Raw genomic sequence first — 19,216 nt, 5'->3', positions numbered from 1 at the left:
GATCTGATACAGGCGTATAAGATTTTATGAGAGGCATAGCTGGAGTAGACAGGTAGTATCTTTTTCCCAGGTTAGAAAGGTCTTCTGCTTCAGCAGGCATATTAATGATACTGATATATAATATTGAAAAAGTCAGACCCCTGAAATTTAGAGTTTAAAGGCCTCATGATAGTTGATTTTAGAGAATATGGAATCCTGCAGTTACCATCCCAGAAAAGCATCTTGCTCGCATTAGGCTCCACCTTTTCTGATAAGACAGAGCAGTGTGTTAGCAGTCATGCAAAATGTATTTCAGTGATGTGCATATCACGGATGGATCGCAAGTTATGGGGACCCAAGGCTAATAAAATATGCAGATGAGATAAACCTGCAATTATTACGCTGGGATTCTGATTGGTAGAGATCACAGGTGGTGGATGAAGGGAATTCGTTTAATTAAGAGCGAGACTAGAAATGGTTTGTGAAATAAGATGTTGTCTAATGCATTCGTTGCCATTGACCACTCAATGAACTCCTTCCTACAGGATAAAAATGATTAATGGAGAAATGATACTTCTGTTTCTGAGGGTTGATGTACATAACTGATGACAACGAATGGAAATGAATTGAAGATGACCTACTGTTGCAACGCAGGAAGCACAAACCACATGTTGCTCAGACTGAAATTAAATAGAAGGGCATCCCCTAGAGACTTTTGTATAATGATATTCTGACTTTTACTCAAGATATGTTGAGAGACAACACAGAATAAATTCATTTTAAAGACATCAGATTATTATTTTTTGCTGAGAATATAGATTTATTATGCTTTTTGTCTTTGTGGTGTGAGTACAAATTTACAATGTAAGCACAATATAGCGCAGGGGTTCCCTAACTTTTTTATGCCGTGGACCAATGCCATTAAGTGTGTCATCCATCGTCGACGTCGATGAGGACCTTGACACCATTATGATGGTGTCGAGACTAGCGCGTGATTTGGATTTAAGTGAGGGAGAGTTGCGTAGCGTCAGCCTCACACCCTCTTCCCAATTCCCATCTGGATCCAGTGGCAAGACAGAGTCGAGATGGCTGGAGATGGGACTAGGTGCAGTGGATGACCAGGATGTCTTCTGTGTCTTGTCCTGCTCCACACGTTCCACGACGCTTGCAGAGACCACCTTCTTGACCGTTGCCATTAAATAAGGGATCTGTGGACCCCAGGTTGGGAACCCCTGCTATAGTGAAATAAAACTGACTAGGAAGGCGTCAAAACTTAGTGGGATAGAAAACAGGCCCTTCCATCCAGCTCATCCAAGTTGCCGACCTGAGTTAGTCCCAGTTGTCTGCATTTGCCCCGTTGTCCCCGCTAACCTTTTCTGAGCAGCGTCTGGAAGTTAGCAGCCAAGAAACTTGTATAAATATTTTTCACTAGCTTGACTGACCAAACTGTCTGTCAAGTGGGCAAACTGTAGAAGTTGTTAGAGTTCAGGAACTGTTGTACTTAACAGTTGGACCAATGTGGATAGTTATAGTCATAGTCATACTTTATTGATCCCGAGGGAAACTGATTTTCATTACAGTTGCCCCAACCAAGAATAGAGTGTAAATATAGCAATATAAAACCATAAATAATTAAATAGTAATATGTAAATTATGCCAGGAAATAAGTCCAGGACCAGCCTATTGGCTCAGGGTGTCTGACCCTCCAAGGGAGGAGTTGTAAAGTTTGATGGCCATAGGCAGGAATGACTTCCTATGATGCTCTGTGCTGCATCTCGGTGGAATGAGTCTCTGGCTGAATGTACTCCTGTGCCCACCCAGTACATTACGTAGTGGATGGGAGACATTGTCCAAGATGGCATGCAACTTGGACAGCATCCTCTTTTCAGACACCACCGTGAGAGAGTCCAGTTCCATCCCCACAACATCACTGGCCTTAAGAATAAGTTTGTTGATTCTGCTGGTGTTTGCTACCCTCAGCCTGCTGCCCCAGCACACAACAGCAAACATGATAGCACTGGCCACCACAGACTCGTAGAACATCTTCAGTATCGTCCATACAGTATATATAGATTAGATTGATCATTTGTACTGGTGACTGGTGTGTGTGGGGGATGGTGAAAGAATGGGAGTATAGATGATCAGTCTTTTCTTAGGGAACGAGAATCTAAAATTAGAGGGCATAGATATAAGGTGAAAGTGGAAATATTTAAAGGTAATCTGAGGGGCAACTTTTTCCACGTAGGAGGGGATGAATATGTGAAATGAGCTGTTTACCGTGAGTACAATTACAAATTTAGAAGACATTTGGATAGATAGCTGGATAGGAAAGGGCTAGAGGGAATACAGGACCAAATGCAGGCAATTGGGACTAATTCAGATAGACAACTTGGATGAGTTGGGTTGAAGGGCCTATTTCTATTTAATTCTGTGCCACAATCAAGAGAAAGATGGAAGCACAGGGATGGTCCTCTACAGGTGGCACAGTTGCTTGGGATGATTTGCTGAAGGTCATTGATACACATGGCAATAATCAACCAATACTTCTCCCAGGTCATCCCCTCAGCCTCCAACATTCCAGAGGGGAAAATACAAGTCTTTCCAATTGCCCCTTGCTCCTACTCTCTAACCCAGACAATATCCTGGTGACTCTTTTGAACCCGCTCTAAAACCTTCATGTCTTTCCTGTAACGCAGTATCTGAACTCCACATGTACTCCAAAGATGAATTAACCAGAGCAACTTCCTGACCTTTTTATTCAATGCCCTGATCAAAAAGGTAAGTCATCTTCTTTACCACCCTGAGGCCAGTTGCACGGAACATCAAATTCTCCAATCACACAAGTCTAGTTAGATACCGCTCCTCAGTCTCTCCGATCACACAAGTCTAATTATATACCTCACCTCAGTCTCTCCCATGTGTCAAAGTATCATAGATGCATACAGCACGGACAAAGACCTTTCAGCCACCATCTGCACTGTCTTTAAGCATATAGTTACATTAATCCTATACTAATATTAGTTTATTCTTCCCACATTCCCATTTATAGCCACCAGATTCTACTCCTGGTCTACACACTAGGGACAATTTGCAGTGACCAATGAACCTTTCATTGAATCTTTGGCGTATAGGAGGAAACTGGAGAATTCAGAGACACACCACTTTAACATGTGGTCAGGCCATGAAATCTAGAAAGGGAAAAGAAGGGTCTCAGCCCAAATATCAACTGTTTATTCCCTCCATAGATACCGCCCGACTTGCTGAGTTCCCCTAGCATTTTCTGAATTGTGTGTTGCACGTGTAAGTTATAGTTCACTCAAAAGACATTCATTTCCTATCTGTCCTTACCCCTTCACCTCCTCAAGTATCCAATATGATGCCACCCAGTCTGATGGCAGAGTTGGACTGTCAAAGTTGCACTTGGACCAGTATCTGGCACTGCCCATTTGGACTTTAGTATGTTAAGATCATCACCCTTGAGTAAGTCAGGTTGTAGTGAGGATCTGAGCAGCCTGCTGCAAAGGACTGAGAGTGTATGGTAGAGTAAATCCCTGCAGCTTACATTGGGCACAGCAGAAACTGTTCACTTCCCTGGTCTTTCACTGGATTGCCTTAAACTTATTAGACTACACCATTTCCCTGCAAATATTGATCACCAGGAGGCAGCTCATCTTTTCAACTGTTTGTAGATAGATGGGAAGACATGAACTTGTGGGACCAGTAGGGAATTAATAATAGGTAGTTGACTGGTTTTGGTTCAATACTTTGTTTCAACTGCATTGGGAAGTGAAACGCTGTGATTAGTTTTGACGTCAGCCGAAGGCAGTAATTTGAAAGGCTGGCTCAACATCTTGACAAATGCAGGAGATGAGACAAAGTCGTCCTCCATGCTTGACAGTGGTTTGAAAGTAAGAGCAAATATGTGAGCCACAACCCTTCCCATGGTGGCTGAAGATCCTCCTGCCAGTTGGTGGATGGAACAGACTCCATTTCCTGACCTCTGGTGGGTCTCAGCCTGGGCTCATTGATACCTCAGCCAGAAGCTGGTTTTACCACTCAGAGAGCTTATGAGTTAAATTATTTTCTATTTGCTTACAGGGCAGGGGGCTTGGTGGTGGAGAGCTTCTTTTTTGAACCACTTTTAAGTATTTCTGATCAAAGTACAGTGCAATGGCCAGAAGGTAAGGAGTTCACCATGTAGTCATGATGAGAAAAACAATGGAGGAATTTTTTTTCTTATTCATTATAAGCCTGTTTAATATGAAGAAATTTAGTATGATGAAGTCGATGTCTATCAATCTAAACTCCAAACAGTGCCTACTTCTTAAGTGTTAATGGAGTTGTCTCCTCCCATCCCACCACACTCCTGACATGCCTGTAGAAGATGGAAAAGCTTTTCGGGAGTCTTCTGAAAAGTCTCTGGCTCCAAACATCCAGGATCTGGCCTGCTTTTTGAGCCACAGTGTGAGCAATTGTACAAGCAATGTCAACCATGCACAGTCCCTTGACATAATTGTCATTGCCAGTACTATAACTCAGATTATCAATATTATAGCTGCAATTTACGATACTAATGTGGTCTGACAATGTTTGTTGAAAAATTGTCAGCTTCACATTAATGAAATTGACATTCGCACCTTCAACTAAATTGCCATCAATCAATGATATCAACAAAGCAATTCTATCAATGTCAAAACGTCAACTCAGTGTCAGAATTCTGTTCACTTGCTAATGTGATATATTTCAGAAAACAAACATAATAACACCATCAATAAACAAGTCCACGTTTAACCCTTAATTCACGCATTTCACTCATCGTGTAACATGAAGTTATTTTGAATAATGAGGTTTCAAAGTGATGTTACTGATTACCGAATGGAGCTGTGTGGGAGATATAACCATTCACATTCCATGTCAGAGGTTCCCATCCTTTTTAATGCCATGGACCCCTACCATTAACCGAGGGGTCCATGGACTTCAGGTTGGAAACCCCTGTTCTATGTTGTACTGCCTCAGATTATCCTGTGAATAAATTCTGTTAATAAATGGTGTTTAGTTGAAAGGATTGCCACCTTCCTTGCATTATAACAAATAAACAGCATGTGGCTATAACTTGGAAACCAGCTGTGCTTTCAAGACTTACAGTATTTCTTTTGGATAATACTCCATGTTCTCATTACAATCTGTTTTAATTTCACCTTGCTATTCTCATTGAGTGGATGGAAGAATAAATTGCAGAATAATACTGAGTGTCTTGAAATTTACTGGACTTAACTGTCACCAGGTCATACATTCTTGGGCAAGGGTTCCCAACCTGGGGTTCAGGGACTCCTTGGTTAATGGTAGAGGTCTATGGCATATAAAAAGGGTTGGAACACCTGCTCTAGGGCAATAAATTATTTTAAAATGATTTTATGTAAGAGTAAGTTCAGCTTAGATCAAATGTTAACAAAGAGGAAAAAACAGTTGCTTACACTACTAGAGTCTTTTGAAATCTGCAGTAAAATTCCAAAAATCTGGTGTCACTGGATCTCTGGTGGCGGTGGCTGTACATTTTATGGACTAGTAGATTCTACTTCTGTTGATACCCCAAAAACAATTTTGAATTTGCTTTTTTTTATTGTGGGCCAAAGTGCCTACAATGTGCTATGTTCTATATGTTATAATTGACATTGTAGTATTTCTGGAGAATCAGTGAGTTTAGTATTGGTATTGGCTTATCATTGTTATCATGACACTGAGATACAGTGAAAAGCTTTTGTTTTGCATGTCATTCAAACAGCTCATGCCATACTCAATTACACCAAGGTAGGAAGGGAAAACGGAATGCAAGATATTTTGTTGCATTTACAGAGAGAAGTGCAGAGCAGGTAGACAAATACAGTGCAAGGGCCAGGAAGGGATAGATTGGGACATCAAGAGTCTGATAATGGATCGATAGAAGCTGTCCTTGAATTGGTGGTACAGGCTCTCAAGCTTCTGTCCCTTCTGCCCAACAGGAAAGGGGAGAAGTGGCAATGACCAGGATAGCAGAGAACCCGATAGCTAGAATATTGTCTAGACACACAATCTTTGTTTGTTCAGTGTTTTGGGTGTCTTCATACTATAGCAATGAGTCGCTTTGGCTGAATTCTGGTATTTATAATAGTGGGGACCTCAGGAAGATGCTGAGAACAACCAGCTACTAGGTTTATTCAGCTGAAGATGGTTTTGGGTACTTCAGCCTTTGTTTTGTGATTCGAATGCTGGGCTCCATTATCACTATAGATGAGATTGTTCTTCAAAGTTTCTTTGAGCTCTCCACACCCCTACTTCCTCCTGTCTACTGGTTATTTTTCAACCTCCACATACCATTGGAAGTAGTAGGACAAGACAGCTTCGAGGTTGTTAGCTTGTTGTAGGATTGCAGTGTTTCAGGTATATTTGGTTGGTTTCAGATACCGTACTGGACCTCCTCTTCCACATTTCTCATTGAACCAGAGCTGGCTCTCCAGCTCGATGGTAATGGCAGTGTGAGGGACTGTATAGATCAGGCCAAAAGATTACAAATTGGGGAAGTATGGTTCTGTGGATCATCTTTCCTCAAAATACCTAATTTTGAGCTGCTACGTTTGTTCTGTATCCATGTCGTTCAGCGATTCATCGCAAATATGCACTGGCCACTTTTCGCAGCACTGTTATAGAAAAATGCATCCACAACAGTTAAATTGGCAAGAAGGACACCAGTGGATATATGCCTCATGTTGTTCCATCTGCCACAGATCTCTGGCAACTCTTCTTCAGAACTCACAGTTTGCTGCCACTGAGTAATTTGCTGGGCCATTTCACAGGACAGTTAAAAGTCAATCACATTGCTGTTGTGCTGCTGTGACACCTACAGTGCTGTTGGGTCAGCAGTTCAAGCAATTAGATCCACTATGGAGCAATATTATACTTCAACATCCAAATGGCTAATTCCAGTGGATTGATTCCCTTCCTAAAGAACACTGGTGAATTAGACATTTTTCACAGCGGCCTGGTAATTTCATGACAACAATTATGGATACTCGCAGTTCTTTTAATTTGAATTTTAATTCTTTTGATAGCATGGTGGCTTCCAAACTCATATATCTACAACAATAGTCAAGGCCTCTGCTAATTAAATCAGCAATTTAATTGTAATGTTTCCATTCTGTCTTCATTTTCAAACGTTTTGAGCTGAGATATATTTCTAAAAGTTTCTGGAAGGATTTTTCACATTAAGGAGTTTGAAAGGTTTTGAGGCTCCTGCTGTGAATTCTGAGTTTCTTTTGTTTACTGCTCCATGCTGTCACTGTGTGCCAGACACAATATGTACCACCCCTGACATCAGACCCATAGCGATGATCCCCTGCACTTAATTGCATGTTAATGACAATGTACAGAGTTACATGCACAACTCTGAACTCCTTACTGTTGTCAATCACTCATTATATGTATATGTAAATTCAGCTAAGTGGGACAGTGGGTTTTTCAGTCAGAATCGGTTGTAAGTTGCACATTTGCTGCCCTTGTCCTCCAGGCAGAAAAAAAGAAGACATCTCTTTCTGAAGTATGGAAGTTTGGTCCAAAAGTGAACTTAATTCATGGAACACTTGTAAGGCTGCCTATAGAATCATACAGCCTAGATACAGGCCTATCAGCCAAAATCATCCATGCTACACAAGCCATCCCCATCGCCTGCATTTGGTCTGCATCTTTGGAATTCTCTTCTTCCAAGGGTGGGGGAATAAATTGGACATTCATTCAGTGATTCCTCTTGTTTCACGTGGATCTCAAGACACATATTTCCATATAAAAATGTTGGAAGACAACATACATAAGGTTTATTAAACGTTTCCAAGCCTCCCATTCATCTGTTTGTCCTATTATGTAAAGATGGATCAAAGCTTCATTTTTCCTTTGTTCAGTGCCTTCTACTTTTACCACCAAGAAAAATATCCAAGGATTCCTTTACTCTTCATCATCATCATCATCATTATGTGCTGTGAAATATGACATGGGCGATCATGGGTTTCCACCAGTCTTTAATCTGAGAAGTTCTAATAAGATCTTCAAAAACTTTTGCGTGACCATCCCTTGATGTAACGCATAAATGTCTTGCACTGTTGACCAAGACTTTTTCTTCCATCACTTTTTCCTGTCACTGCAAGATGTTCGGGCTTCTCTTTCCTCAGTACATGTCCCACAGATTCCAGCCGCTGTTTCCTGATCGATGGCGCAATTAGGAAAAGGTAAGCTGGAAGGCAGCTGAATAGAAGATATTTTAAAAATTATTTTTTTTAATATCATAATAGTAAAGGAATGATGCCTCTTATTTGTTCTTTACTAGTATGATAAGAAAAAAGGACTTCTATTCAACTGCCTTTCAGCCAGCTTTTTCTGAGTGAGTCATTTTTCTTCTATTTAGCCTCACATTGATCCTTTCCCCATACACTTTACCAAAACGGTTTCTGCAAATTCAGGCAATAGAAAACAAAAATATTTTTATCCTGAATATTTTCAATTCATCAAGACATGGAGAGAGCACTTCCCTGTCCTCTCCTTCACCTTTCCCCATCCCTTTACCCTCTCTCACCTTATCTCTTTACCTGCCCATTGTCTCCCTCTGCTGCTCCTCCCCCTTTTTCTTTCTTCCATGGCCTTCTGTTCTCTCCTGTTGGACTCCCCCTTCTACATCCCTGTATCTCTTTCGCCAATCAACTTCCCAACTCCTTACTTCACCTCTCCCCCTCCCGGTTTCACCTATCACCTTGTGTTTCTCTCTCCCCTCCCCCACATTTTAAATTTACTCATCGTTTTTTTTCTCCGGTCCTGCTGAAGGGTCTCAGCCCGAAACGTCAACTGTACTCTTTTCCATAGATGCTGCCTGGCCTGCTGAGTTCCTCCAGCATTTTGTGTGTGTTGCTTGGATTTCCAGAATCTGCAGATCTTCTCTTGTTTGCAAATTTTCTTATGCTTTCCACTCTGAGTATCACTGGCTTGTCATTCCATTCCTGTTGAACTAGGTAGATCTCTGGTTCTCAGGATTCAGGCTCTTAATGACGTGTTAAAATCCTTCCCAAATTTTCTTGTAATTATAGCAAAGACTAGATTCTGGAAATCCAATGCAAAAAAAGCAAATTTGGAGCTAACACACTAAGCCCTAGTGGAACTCAGTGGGTCAGGCAGCACCTAAGGAGGAGAGAGGACAAGACGGTGTTTTGTTGGCTGTCCATTTCCCCACTGTATGTGCTCTGACCCATTGTGTTCCACCAGCACTTTGTGTGCTGCTCTCCCTTCCAGTATCTGCAGTCTTTTTTGTCTCCAAATGCTGGAAATACTCAGCAGGTCAAGCAGCATCAGTGGGGAGAGAAACGGCTGATTCCAGCAAAATCTCACTTTTCCAGTGCCAACGAAGGATCTTGTTTTCTAGACTCTTGGGTATCCACTCATCTTCCCATCGTTTGCATAATATCTGGTGGCAGTGCCATAGCCTGCGTCTACGTCCCTGCAATTCTTTCCTTTTCATATTGTATCCTGAGAACTGATCTCTTTGGCCAATACTTTCCTAATCTCTCTCCATTGGCTTGGTTGTTGTAGTGAAGGGCTTGGCTTCATCATACTGTGTTGAAAGCATTGCACATATCACTTGGCTGAAGTACCCAGAAGGAGGAATATAGTGAATGTTGTTGAAGTTAGCTGTAAATTTGGGATGCCACTGTGGCGTAGTGGTTAGCACGACGGTATTTCAGCTCGGAGCCTCGGAGATCAGAGTTTAATCCTGCCGTCCTTTGTAAGGAGTTTCTACATCCTCACATGGAATGCGTGGGTTTCCTCCCACAGTCCAAAGATGTACCGGTTAGTCGGTTAATTGGTCATTATAAACTGTCCCACGATTAGGCTAGGGTTAAATGGGAATTGCTGGTGGCGAGGCTTGAAGGGACGATTTCTAAATGAATAACTGAATTTAAACAAGAGGCAGAGATATAAACACAATAGTGCCATTTCTCTGGATTGCACAGTCTCATGCATTGTGGTGCTACACTGGGAACACATGAAATTTCCTTCCTAAAATAGATCATTAGAAGATAGGGAAAAGTTAATAAGACTCATTTGCTTCCTTGAATGCACAACGTCTGACACAGAGTTACGAAGAAATTGAAATATGAAATCATAATATTCTGCACAGCCAGGATGTACTGTATTGGTTTTATTCTGTGTCACTGCCTCTTTCATCTAACATAGCACACATGAAACACTGCAGGAACTCAGCAAGTCAGGCTGCATCTATAGCGAGGAATAAAGAGCTGATGTTTCAGTCCAAGATCATTCACCCCTTTAGTCAATTCTATTTATACTGTATATGCCTTTGTTAGTCTTTTGTTTCAGAATCAGAATCTGGTTTAATATCACTGGCATATGTTGTAGAACTTGTTGTTTTGTGGCAGTGGTACATTGCAATACATAATAATAAAAATGATAAATGACAATAAATAAATAAACAAACAAACAAACAAATGAATTAAATTAAATAAGCAATGCAAAATGAGATGTCAAAAACACTAAGGTGATGTTCAAGTGTTCATGGGTTCATTGTCCATTCAGAAATCTGACTGTGGAGAGGAAAAGCTGTTCCTGAAATGTTGAGGGTGTGTGTCTTCAGGCTCCTGTACCTCCTCCTTGATGGCAGCAATGAGAAGAGGACACGTCCTGTATGATAGGGGTCCTCAGTGATGGATGCTGCCTTTTTGAGATATCACCTTTTGAAGGTGTCCTGGATGCAGGGGAGTCTAGTGCTCATGATGGAGCTGGCTGAGTTTACTGATCCCGTGCAGTGGCTATTCCATACTAGATAGTGATGCAATCAGTTAGAATGCTCTTTACGGTACACCTATAGAAATTAGTAAGAGTCTTTGCTGACAGACCAAGTCTCCTCAAACTCCTAATGGAATATAGCTGCTGCACTGCCTTTTGTGTTACGGCATTAATATGTTTGGCCTAGGAAAGATCTTCAGAGATGTTGACACCCAGAAACTTGAAACAGCTCACCCTTTCCACTTCTAATCCCCTGATAAAGACTGGTGTATGTTCCCTTGACTCCCCCTTCTTAAAGTCCACAATCAATTCCTTGATGCTGAGTGCGCGGTTGTTGCTGTGACGCAGCTCAATCAGCTGATCCTCCTCACTCCTGTACACCTCCTTGTCACCATCAGAAATTCGACCAACGATAGTTTTGTCATCGGCAAATTTATAGATGGTGTTTGAGCTGTGCCTTGCCACACAACTGTAGGTATAGAGAGTAGAGCAGTGGGTGAAGCATGCATCCTTGAGGTGCGTCAGTGTTGACTGTCAGCAAGGAGGAGATGTTACTTTCGATCTGCACTACTGTGGTCTCCTGGCGAGGAAGTCAAGGATCCAGTTGCAGAGGGAGGTACGGAGATCCAGGTTTTGGAACTTGTTCATTAGAACTGCGGGTATGATTGTCTTGGACGCTGCGTTGTAATCAATAAACAGCAGCTTGATGTAGATATTACTATTGTCCAGCTGATCCAGGGTCAAGTGGAGAGCCAGTGAGATTGAATCTGCTGTAGGCCTGTTGTGGTGATAGGCAAATTGCAGTGGGTCCGGATCCCTGATAAGGCAGATGCTGAGTTTATCCATGACCACCCTCTCAGAGCATTTCATTACAGTAGATGTGAGTGCCACTGTGTGCGATAGTTGTTGAAACTGCTCACCCTAATCCAATTTTAAAAGTTGACATAGCAGTGAAATCCCTCACATCTGATCCAATGAAATAGATATTTAATTGATATTGTTGGTCCAGAACATGAATGTGGAAGATACTGGGAGTTAACTGTCAGCACATTATTAAATGAGATTTACTTTCCCATTTATGTTCTTGTTTCTATTATGGCGAAGGTAGTCTATAATTGATGATCATGTAATTTTAGAATCTGGCATGGAGGATTATAATGTCATTATTATTTCAAAGTTCATTTATTATCAAAGTATGTATACTGTATATAACCTTAAGATGTGTCTCCTTACAGGCAGCCACAAAACTAAAGAAACACAATATTTTTCATGTAATTATTTATCAGTGGGCACGTGGCCAAGTGGTTAAGGCATTGGACTAGTGACCTGAAGGTCGTGAGTTCGAGCCCCAGCTGAGGGAACGTGTTGTGTCCTTGAGCAAGGCACTTAATCACACATTGCTCTGCGACGACACTGGTGCCAAGCTGTATGGGTCCTAATGCCCTTCCCTTGGACAACATTGGTGTCGTGGAGAGGGGAGACTTGCAGCATGGGCAACTGCTGGTCATCCATACAACCTTGCCCAGGCCTGCACCCTGGAGAGTGAAGACTTAGTCTCGCAAGACTAATCGATGCCTTTACTTTACTTTAGTTACTTATCAGTTAATCCTAGTATAACTCAGCATTCACTCATGGCCAATATTTCAAGTGTGAAATATGATTATCCATCCTAGTTTCTTGCCCCTCTATAATGATGTCAGTTCATTTGAATTTGTCCTTGGTCTGGATTAAAATATCTTAATGACAGATGCCTACTGAGTTTGAGGCCAGGATTAGCACCTGAATCCTAAGGATGATGTACTGAAAGCAGCAAAGGGTTTCACTTTTTTATTGGGATCAGGAGAAAATCTTTGATCAGTAGTGTTAAGTCAGAGAATACTTTGGCCAAGATATAACCTGCATCCTACATAAGATATCTGTAAATTTATGTACAGGTTACTGGCAACCAAAACCTGGTTTTAGTATAAGTTCTGATGAATGTTGCGGCCCAAAATTCCCCACCCTCTCATAGATGATGACTTGCTGATTTCCTCTAGCATCTTGTGTGTGTTATGCTCGATTTCTAACATCTGCAGTGCCTCTTGTGTTCTTCCTTCATATGACATCAGTCAATGAACAAAGTGCAGTATATTAGGATATGTCATGCACTATGGAATACTTTTGAGGCTCATAAAACTTTTTATGAAATGGCAGACAGGTGCATACAGGTCAGCAATTTTACTTGTTCCGAATGTGCATAATTTTATGTTATCGTCCTTTATAAGCCATATTTTTACCAGTGTTGTACCTCATCGATAGTCCACTTGGACACCTTGCTGGCTTGAAAGTTCAGCACGCTGGGCAGTAGTTTGCAGTGCTGCTCCCAGCAAAGGGGGAGATCACGAACAGGGTGAGCGGAAATGGTTGACATGAAAACAGACTGGTGGAGAGCTTGCTGCATAGTGTCAAAGGAAAGATCTGGAAAAGAAAGGGAAAAAGAAATTACTAATTTTAGAAGAAACATTTATTTTAAACTTTGACTTCTCTAACTTCTGTTAATTTCCAACCTCTCCTTTGTACCCCATCCGTTATTTATTATTATTATTATTTTTTTCTCTCTCTCCTTTTTCTTCCTCTGTCCCTCTCACTATACTCTTCGCCCATCCTCTGGGCTTCCCCTCTCCCCCTTTCTTTCTCCCTAGGCCTCCTGTCCCATGATCCTCTCGTATCCCTTTTGCCAATCACCTGTCCAGCTCTTGGCTCCATCCCTCCCCCTCCTGTCTTCTCCTATCATTTTGGATCTCCCCTCCCCCTCCCACCTTCAAATCTCTTACTCACTCTTCCTTCAGTGAGTCCTGATGAAGGGTCTCGGCCTGAAACGTCGACTGTACCTCTTCCTAGAGATGCTGCCTGGCCTGCTGCGTTAACCAGAAATTTTTATGTGTTTTGTTTGAAATTCTAGCATCTGCAGATTTCCTCGTGTTTGTGATTTTAAACTTTGATTCCCTATATATGAGGAGTGATTGATAAGTTTGTGGCCTAAGGTACAAGGAGTCAATTTTAGAAAACCTAGCACATTTATTTTTCCTACATTTACACACTTAGTCCAGCGGTCATGGAGCATACGGATCCCTTCTTTGTAGAAGTCAGTGTCTTGGACCTCCAGAAGTGGTTCACAGCAGGGGTGATTGATAAGTTTGTGGCTTGAAATAGATGAGGAGAAACATCAAACTTTCTGCATTTTCACTCAAAGAGTTGAACTGCACGTGCATGTAACGAGAGCTGTACAACTCATCTCCTTCTACCTTAGGCCACAAACTTATCAATCACCCCTGCTGTGGGCCACCTGGAGGTCCAAGACACACTCGTTACATGCACGTGCAGTTCAACTCTTTAAGTGATAATGCAGAAAGTTTGAAGTTAATAACTCATCTCCTGCTACCCGAGGCGACGAACTTATCAATCACCCCTGCCGTGGACCAGTTCTACAAAGAAAGGATCCGTATGCTCCACGACCGCTGGACTAAGTGTGTACATGTAGGAGGGGACTATGTTGAAAAATAAATGTGCCAGGTTTTCTAAAATTGACTCCTTCTACCTTAGGCCACAAACTTATCAATCACTCCTTGTGTAATTAAATAAGGAATAGGAGCAGGAATAGGTCATCTGGCCCGTCAGGCCTGCTCTGCCATTTATGTCAGAAGCATGGTGATATTTGCAGGCCATCAAACTCAATCCTCACTTATTTGATTTGAGGAAAACGATGCAATTCGCTGCATGTTTTGATGTGCATATGACAAATAAAGCTAATCTTGATCTTCTTTAATCACTAAGATTATGGTTGGACTCCCTGCCTTTACCCATAGCCCTTAATTCCCCTGCTATGTAAAAATCTATCTAACTGTGCCCTGAATACATTTAATGAGGTAGCCTCTCTACTGGTCCCCTGAGCAGAGAATTTCACAGATTCACCACTCACTATGCAATATTTATCATTTTAATGGCATTATCAAAAGGAAAAGTTTTGCACCAAACTCATTTATACTTTCAAGTCAGATGTCAGCTGCGTAATCATTAAAAATTTGTTGAGAATTATTATCAAAGATGTTTCCAATAATTATTTAAAATTAAAATAAATTGAGAATGGGTCATTTGATTAACTGCACCTTATTAACTGCTGTGCGGCTAACTGTGACAGGTAGATAGGTCTCTCTGTGTTCGTGAGGTGTCCCTCTCTTTCAATGTTGGAGGATGCTTTCGTGGTTCTGCATTTATGGATTGGACTATTGCGTTTATGAACTGTGGACTTGCTCATACTTATGGTTTTTATATTCTGTGTTCTTAGCCTGTTCCTTTTCCATTTTGTTGTGCAAGGGAAGGGGTTTTTGGGGTCGATGTTCTGGTTGCATTCTGTTATGTTTTTCTATGTGGGGGAGGGGTTGTTTGGGGGTCAATGTTCTTGTGTTTTGTGTGGGGGGAGGAGGATTTGGGGGTTGATGATCAGATTGCTGTTTTTTGTGTGGGGGTGGATTTGATTTTTCTCTCTGAACAACTTTCATGTTCTTTCTTTGTTTGGTGGCTATCTGGAGAAGATGAACCTCAGAGTTGTATATGGATATATACTTTGATAATCAATGAACCTTTGAAGTGCCTGATAGGAAAGAGAACATTGGTTTCTTAATTATTAGACAGAACTAGCAAGTCAAGCTGTTTGCAAGTTCTAACCTCTCCCATCTATGGCAAAGAATTATACTTATAAATCCATTGTTACTTAGGTAACTTGAATGTTCTATTTACTATTAACAGAATCAAAACAGAGCATGAACAATAATGTTTCACCAGCTAAGCGGAACAAGAACTTGATGTTACTAAATTCAAAACTGCTCATTTGTTTAGTAAAGCAGATTTTTTTGAAAATAATTAACCATGTTTCAGGGCAACACATACAAAATACAGGAGGAACTCAGTAGGTCAGGCAGCGTCTATGGAAAGGAATAAACAGCTGATGTTTCGGAATAAGAGCCTTCATCAGGACCATATTTCAGGTTTTCCTGGTTTATTCCAAGTCCAGAATTTAAACATAAATTCTTCAAACAAAGCCAGAAGAGACAGCAGATACCAGAATCTGGAAACAACCAATCTTCTGGAGGATGTATAATGTTGAAAGTCTATGATTTAATGAGATATTTGGACAGTGGGGACTGAAGGATATGGGAAGTGAGATGAAAGACCAGAAAGGTCCAAAGAATCTAATTATCTTTTTCTCATCCTAGTGGAAGAATAATGTATTTCAGGTTAACCCTGTTGCTGTTGTTCCTTTCTCTGCTTTGTGGTGCATCGGGCGGCAATCTTGCCGTTTTTTTTTAGCATTTGCCTGTTTTTTATGCAGCTGAGTTGCCAGCACAATGCTCTACCCAGCATGGAAGGAGCCTGCCGGATTCGAACCCGGGACCACTCGCCTCGAAGGCGGGTGCAGGTGCCACTACAACACCGGATGGTCTTCAGTTTAACCTTCCTCTCGTTTTATTCATTTCAGATTGACTGAATAGTTTGCATTTAGACGAAGAATTCTTTCCAAAGAGAATTAGTTTTTATTTAAAAATGGATTTGAAAATATAACACAGTGAAAAATGACTGTAAAGCAAATATTAATGTGCCAAGGTAAGCACAGCAAACAATTGACAAAAATATATTCTAGCCATATACTTTAAATTATGCAATTATTAAACCACCAATCTCAACACAAGGACAATTGACAACACCGCTGTTCTTGGTAAAATCTCAGATGATGAAGTGGAGGCATATGGTAGTGTGACAGGCTGGTTGAGTAATATTTCAACAACGTGCAACTCAATGTCAACAAGATCAAGAAACTGACTGTGTAATTTAGGAAACGGAAGTCAGGAGAAAACAACACCAGTCCTCATTGAGAGGTCAATGGTAGAAAGGATGAGTAACTTTAATGATCTGGGTATCAACACCCTAGATCTGTCCTGAGCAACGACAAAGAAGGAATGCCAGTGGCTCTACTTCACTCAGAATTTGAGGAGATTTGATGTGTCACCTGAAATCCTTGCAAATTTCTATAGGTGTGTGGCGGAGATCATTCTGACTGGTTGCATCACAGCCTGGCGCAGAGGCTCCACAGTACAAGATTGGAAAAAGCTGCAGAGGGTTCTAAACTCAGCCAGCTCCAACGTGAGAACCAGCCTCCCCACCATCGAAGACACTCTCAGGAGGAGGGGCCTCAAGAAGGTGGCATTCATCATTACGGATCTTCACCATCTGGGGTCATGCTCTGCTCTCGTTACTACCATTGAGGAGAAGGTAAAGGAGTCTGAAGACCTTTACCCAATGGTTCAGAAACAGCTTCTTCCCCTCCTTTATCAGGTTACTGAATGGTCCGTGAACCCAGGGATACTACCATTTAATTTGTTTTTACTTAATTTGTAATTTATAATAACTATATGTCTATGTACTACACTACCGTTGCACCATAACAATTTAACATCATATAAGATGGTGATAATAACCCTGATTCTGATTCTGGAATGTAGTTATCGTTTAATGTGTATGCCCAGTTGCCTTTGGAGAATAATCTCTGTCATATGTCTATAGAAAGTTGCCTTTGGAAAGATGACAATGCATCTTACATTCAATGAGGTCAGTATATACTGTCAATAAGTTGCTGATGGTTAATAGGGAGATGAAAGTAGCTCTATGCACCTTGTGCTCTTGTGTTCACAACTATAGATTTACATTTAATCTCTAATTTGAAAATGTTGTGGTGCTAGATGATTGATAGATAGCTACTGTAGAACTAATATACAAAGTTCACATAAATCATAATGTCCATAAAGAACTTAGATACTTAAAATCAATCAACTATTATTCTTATATCTTATAAATACATTTTATAGCCTAATTTTTTGATTTAGTCAGAGTTAAATATTTATTATATAATAGTTGTCACTGTGAAATTAAGCTTATATTAACAACCCAAAGGCAGATATTTGTGATTTTGTTAACATTGACATACTGAGAAACAATCTGCATTTGTTACATCCAGCACTCAAGGTAAACAAGAGACAATTTCCATTAATCATTATCCTTAATATTCTCAAGAGCCAATCACAATAAATAATAGGGATCATTACACCACTGATTCCAGGAAGCTGATTATGAACAAACTTGGTTCCAAATCATAATGCCTTGCTAAGAAACATATTTTTACAATTGACTGATTGCAATCTACACAGATTGTTTCCTGTGCCAAGTATTATGTAAAAAAATCATCACTAAAGTTGCAAATTATGTGGCCATGAAATATCAACACAACTGCTCATTTTCAAAGTTTTCTAAATCCTTATTAATTTTTGTAAACTCTGCACAGTTCCATTATAAGAGATCTTCAATTTTGCACGTAATCTGAACTGATCATTTGTTCCACACATAATATACAATATAGAGAAAGGAACCACAGAATATTAGACTGTAAATTGGAAGTAAAAGGTTCAAATTCTGATAAATTCATAAGGGCTTTATTTTGTTTCACAATAATCTGCCTTCATGGGATCATATATACAACAGTGCTAATTCTATTTTAATTGTACTAATTTCTGTCAGAAGGATTTTGTACATAGTTCCAGATGTGAATACATTATTGTTAATTGAAAACTACCTATTACAATTTTACAGAATTGACTTTAATCATTTATAAAGGGCCCTTGTTCAAAAAATATTTTTGTATCTTTGAATGGAACACATACTGTACTTGATAAATCAACCATGAGTCCATATACCTAATGTGCCTGCTGGGATTACATACTATAAAAAAATTGGAATACATACTGCTTATGATTTTCCAGTCATTAATTTTAATAAAATGACTCCCATCATGAAAATCCTACTGGATCAATGGTGCCTCTGGCTTGTTTCCAATCCAATCCAATGAACTCTGATCACAAGCCAGACTCAGCCGCAAGCCGGCAGCTGGTTCCCAGCAGTCTTTTTACTGCCACCTCTTCCATTTTACATGTGGTGGAAAGGGCAAGGCAGTTGGGACGTAATTTTGGCTATTCAACATCCACCCGCCCCAACCGCTGAATGCTCTCTCTCCAGAATGATGGCAGTTCTTGTGAACGCAAAAATCAATAATCACATAAAGTCTTAAGGGCTGAGTCTTGTCAGATACTATTACATTGTACGTTCTATTACTGGCAGAATCATTATCTTTAAACTTCACCGGTACTATAGTGATGAAACTAGCAAAATGTATGAGGATACAAATAGCTTAGAAATAGTAAGTGGTATAGCAGTTATTACTCAAACATACTTCAGCTTGTCTGCATGGACTAGCTATTTGCTGGCTGCAGTCATACATCATAGTTAATGGTTGTAATTACCCTCTGTACAATGCCACCTTGGTCTGAAATCCAGACAT

General features: G+C 40.5%; 1 protein-coding gene across 4 annotated transcripts in view; it reads right to left on the bottom strand.

The window, feature by feature from the left end:
* Positions 1 to 19,216, bottom strand: part of LOC140195107 (lethal(3)malignant brain tumor-like protein 4) — a 402,850-nt gene that overhangs the window by 15,489 nt on the left and 368,145 nt on the right. For all 4 annotated transcript variants that reach the window (XM_072252853.1, XM_072252873.1, XM_072252862.1 and 1 more), the window contains one exon: positions 13,082 to 13,251. In XM_072252853.1, the coding sequence (XP_072108954.1) occupies positions 13,082 to 13,251 (170 nt within the window). The remainder of the gene's footprint in view (positions 1 to 13,081; positions 13,252 to 19,216) is intronic.

The sequence above is a fragment of the Mobula birostris genome, chromosome 1 (genome assembly GCF_030028105.1).
Source record: "Mobula birostris isolate sMobBir1 chromosome 1, sMobBir1.hap1, whole genome shotgun sequence".
Classification (NCBI taxonomy): domain Eukaryota; kingdom Metazoa; phylum Chordata; class Chondrichthyes; order Myliobatiformes; family Myliobatidae; genus Mobula; species Mobula birostris.
Note: the sequence above shows the minus strand (reverse complement) of the source record. Positions and strands in the feature narration are given on the sequence as shown.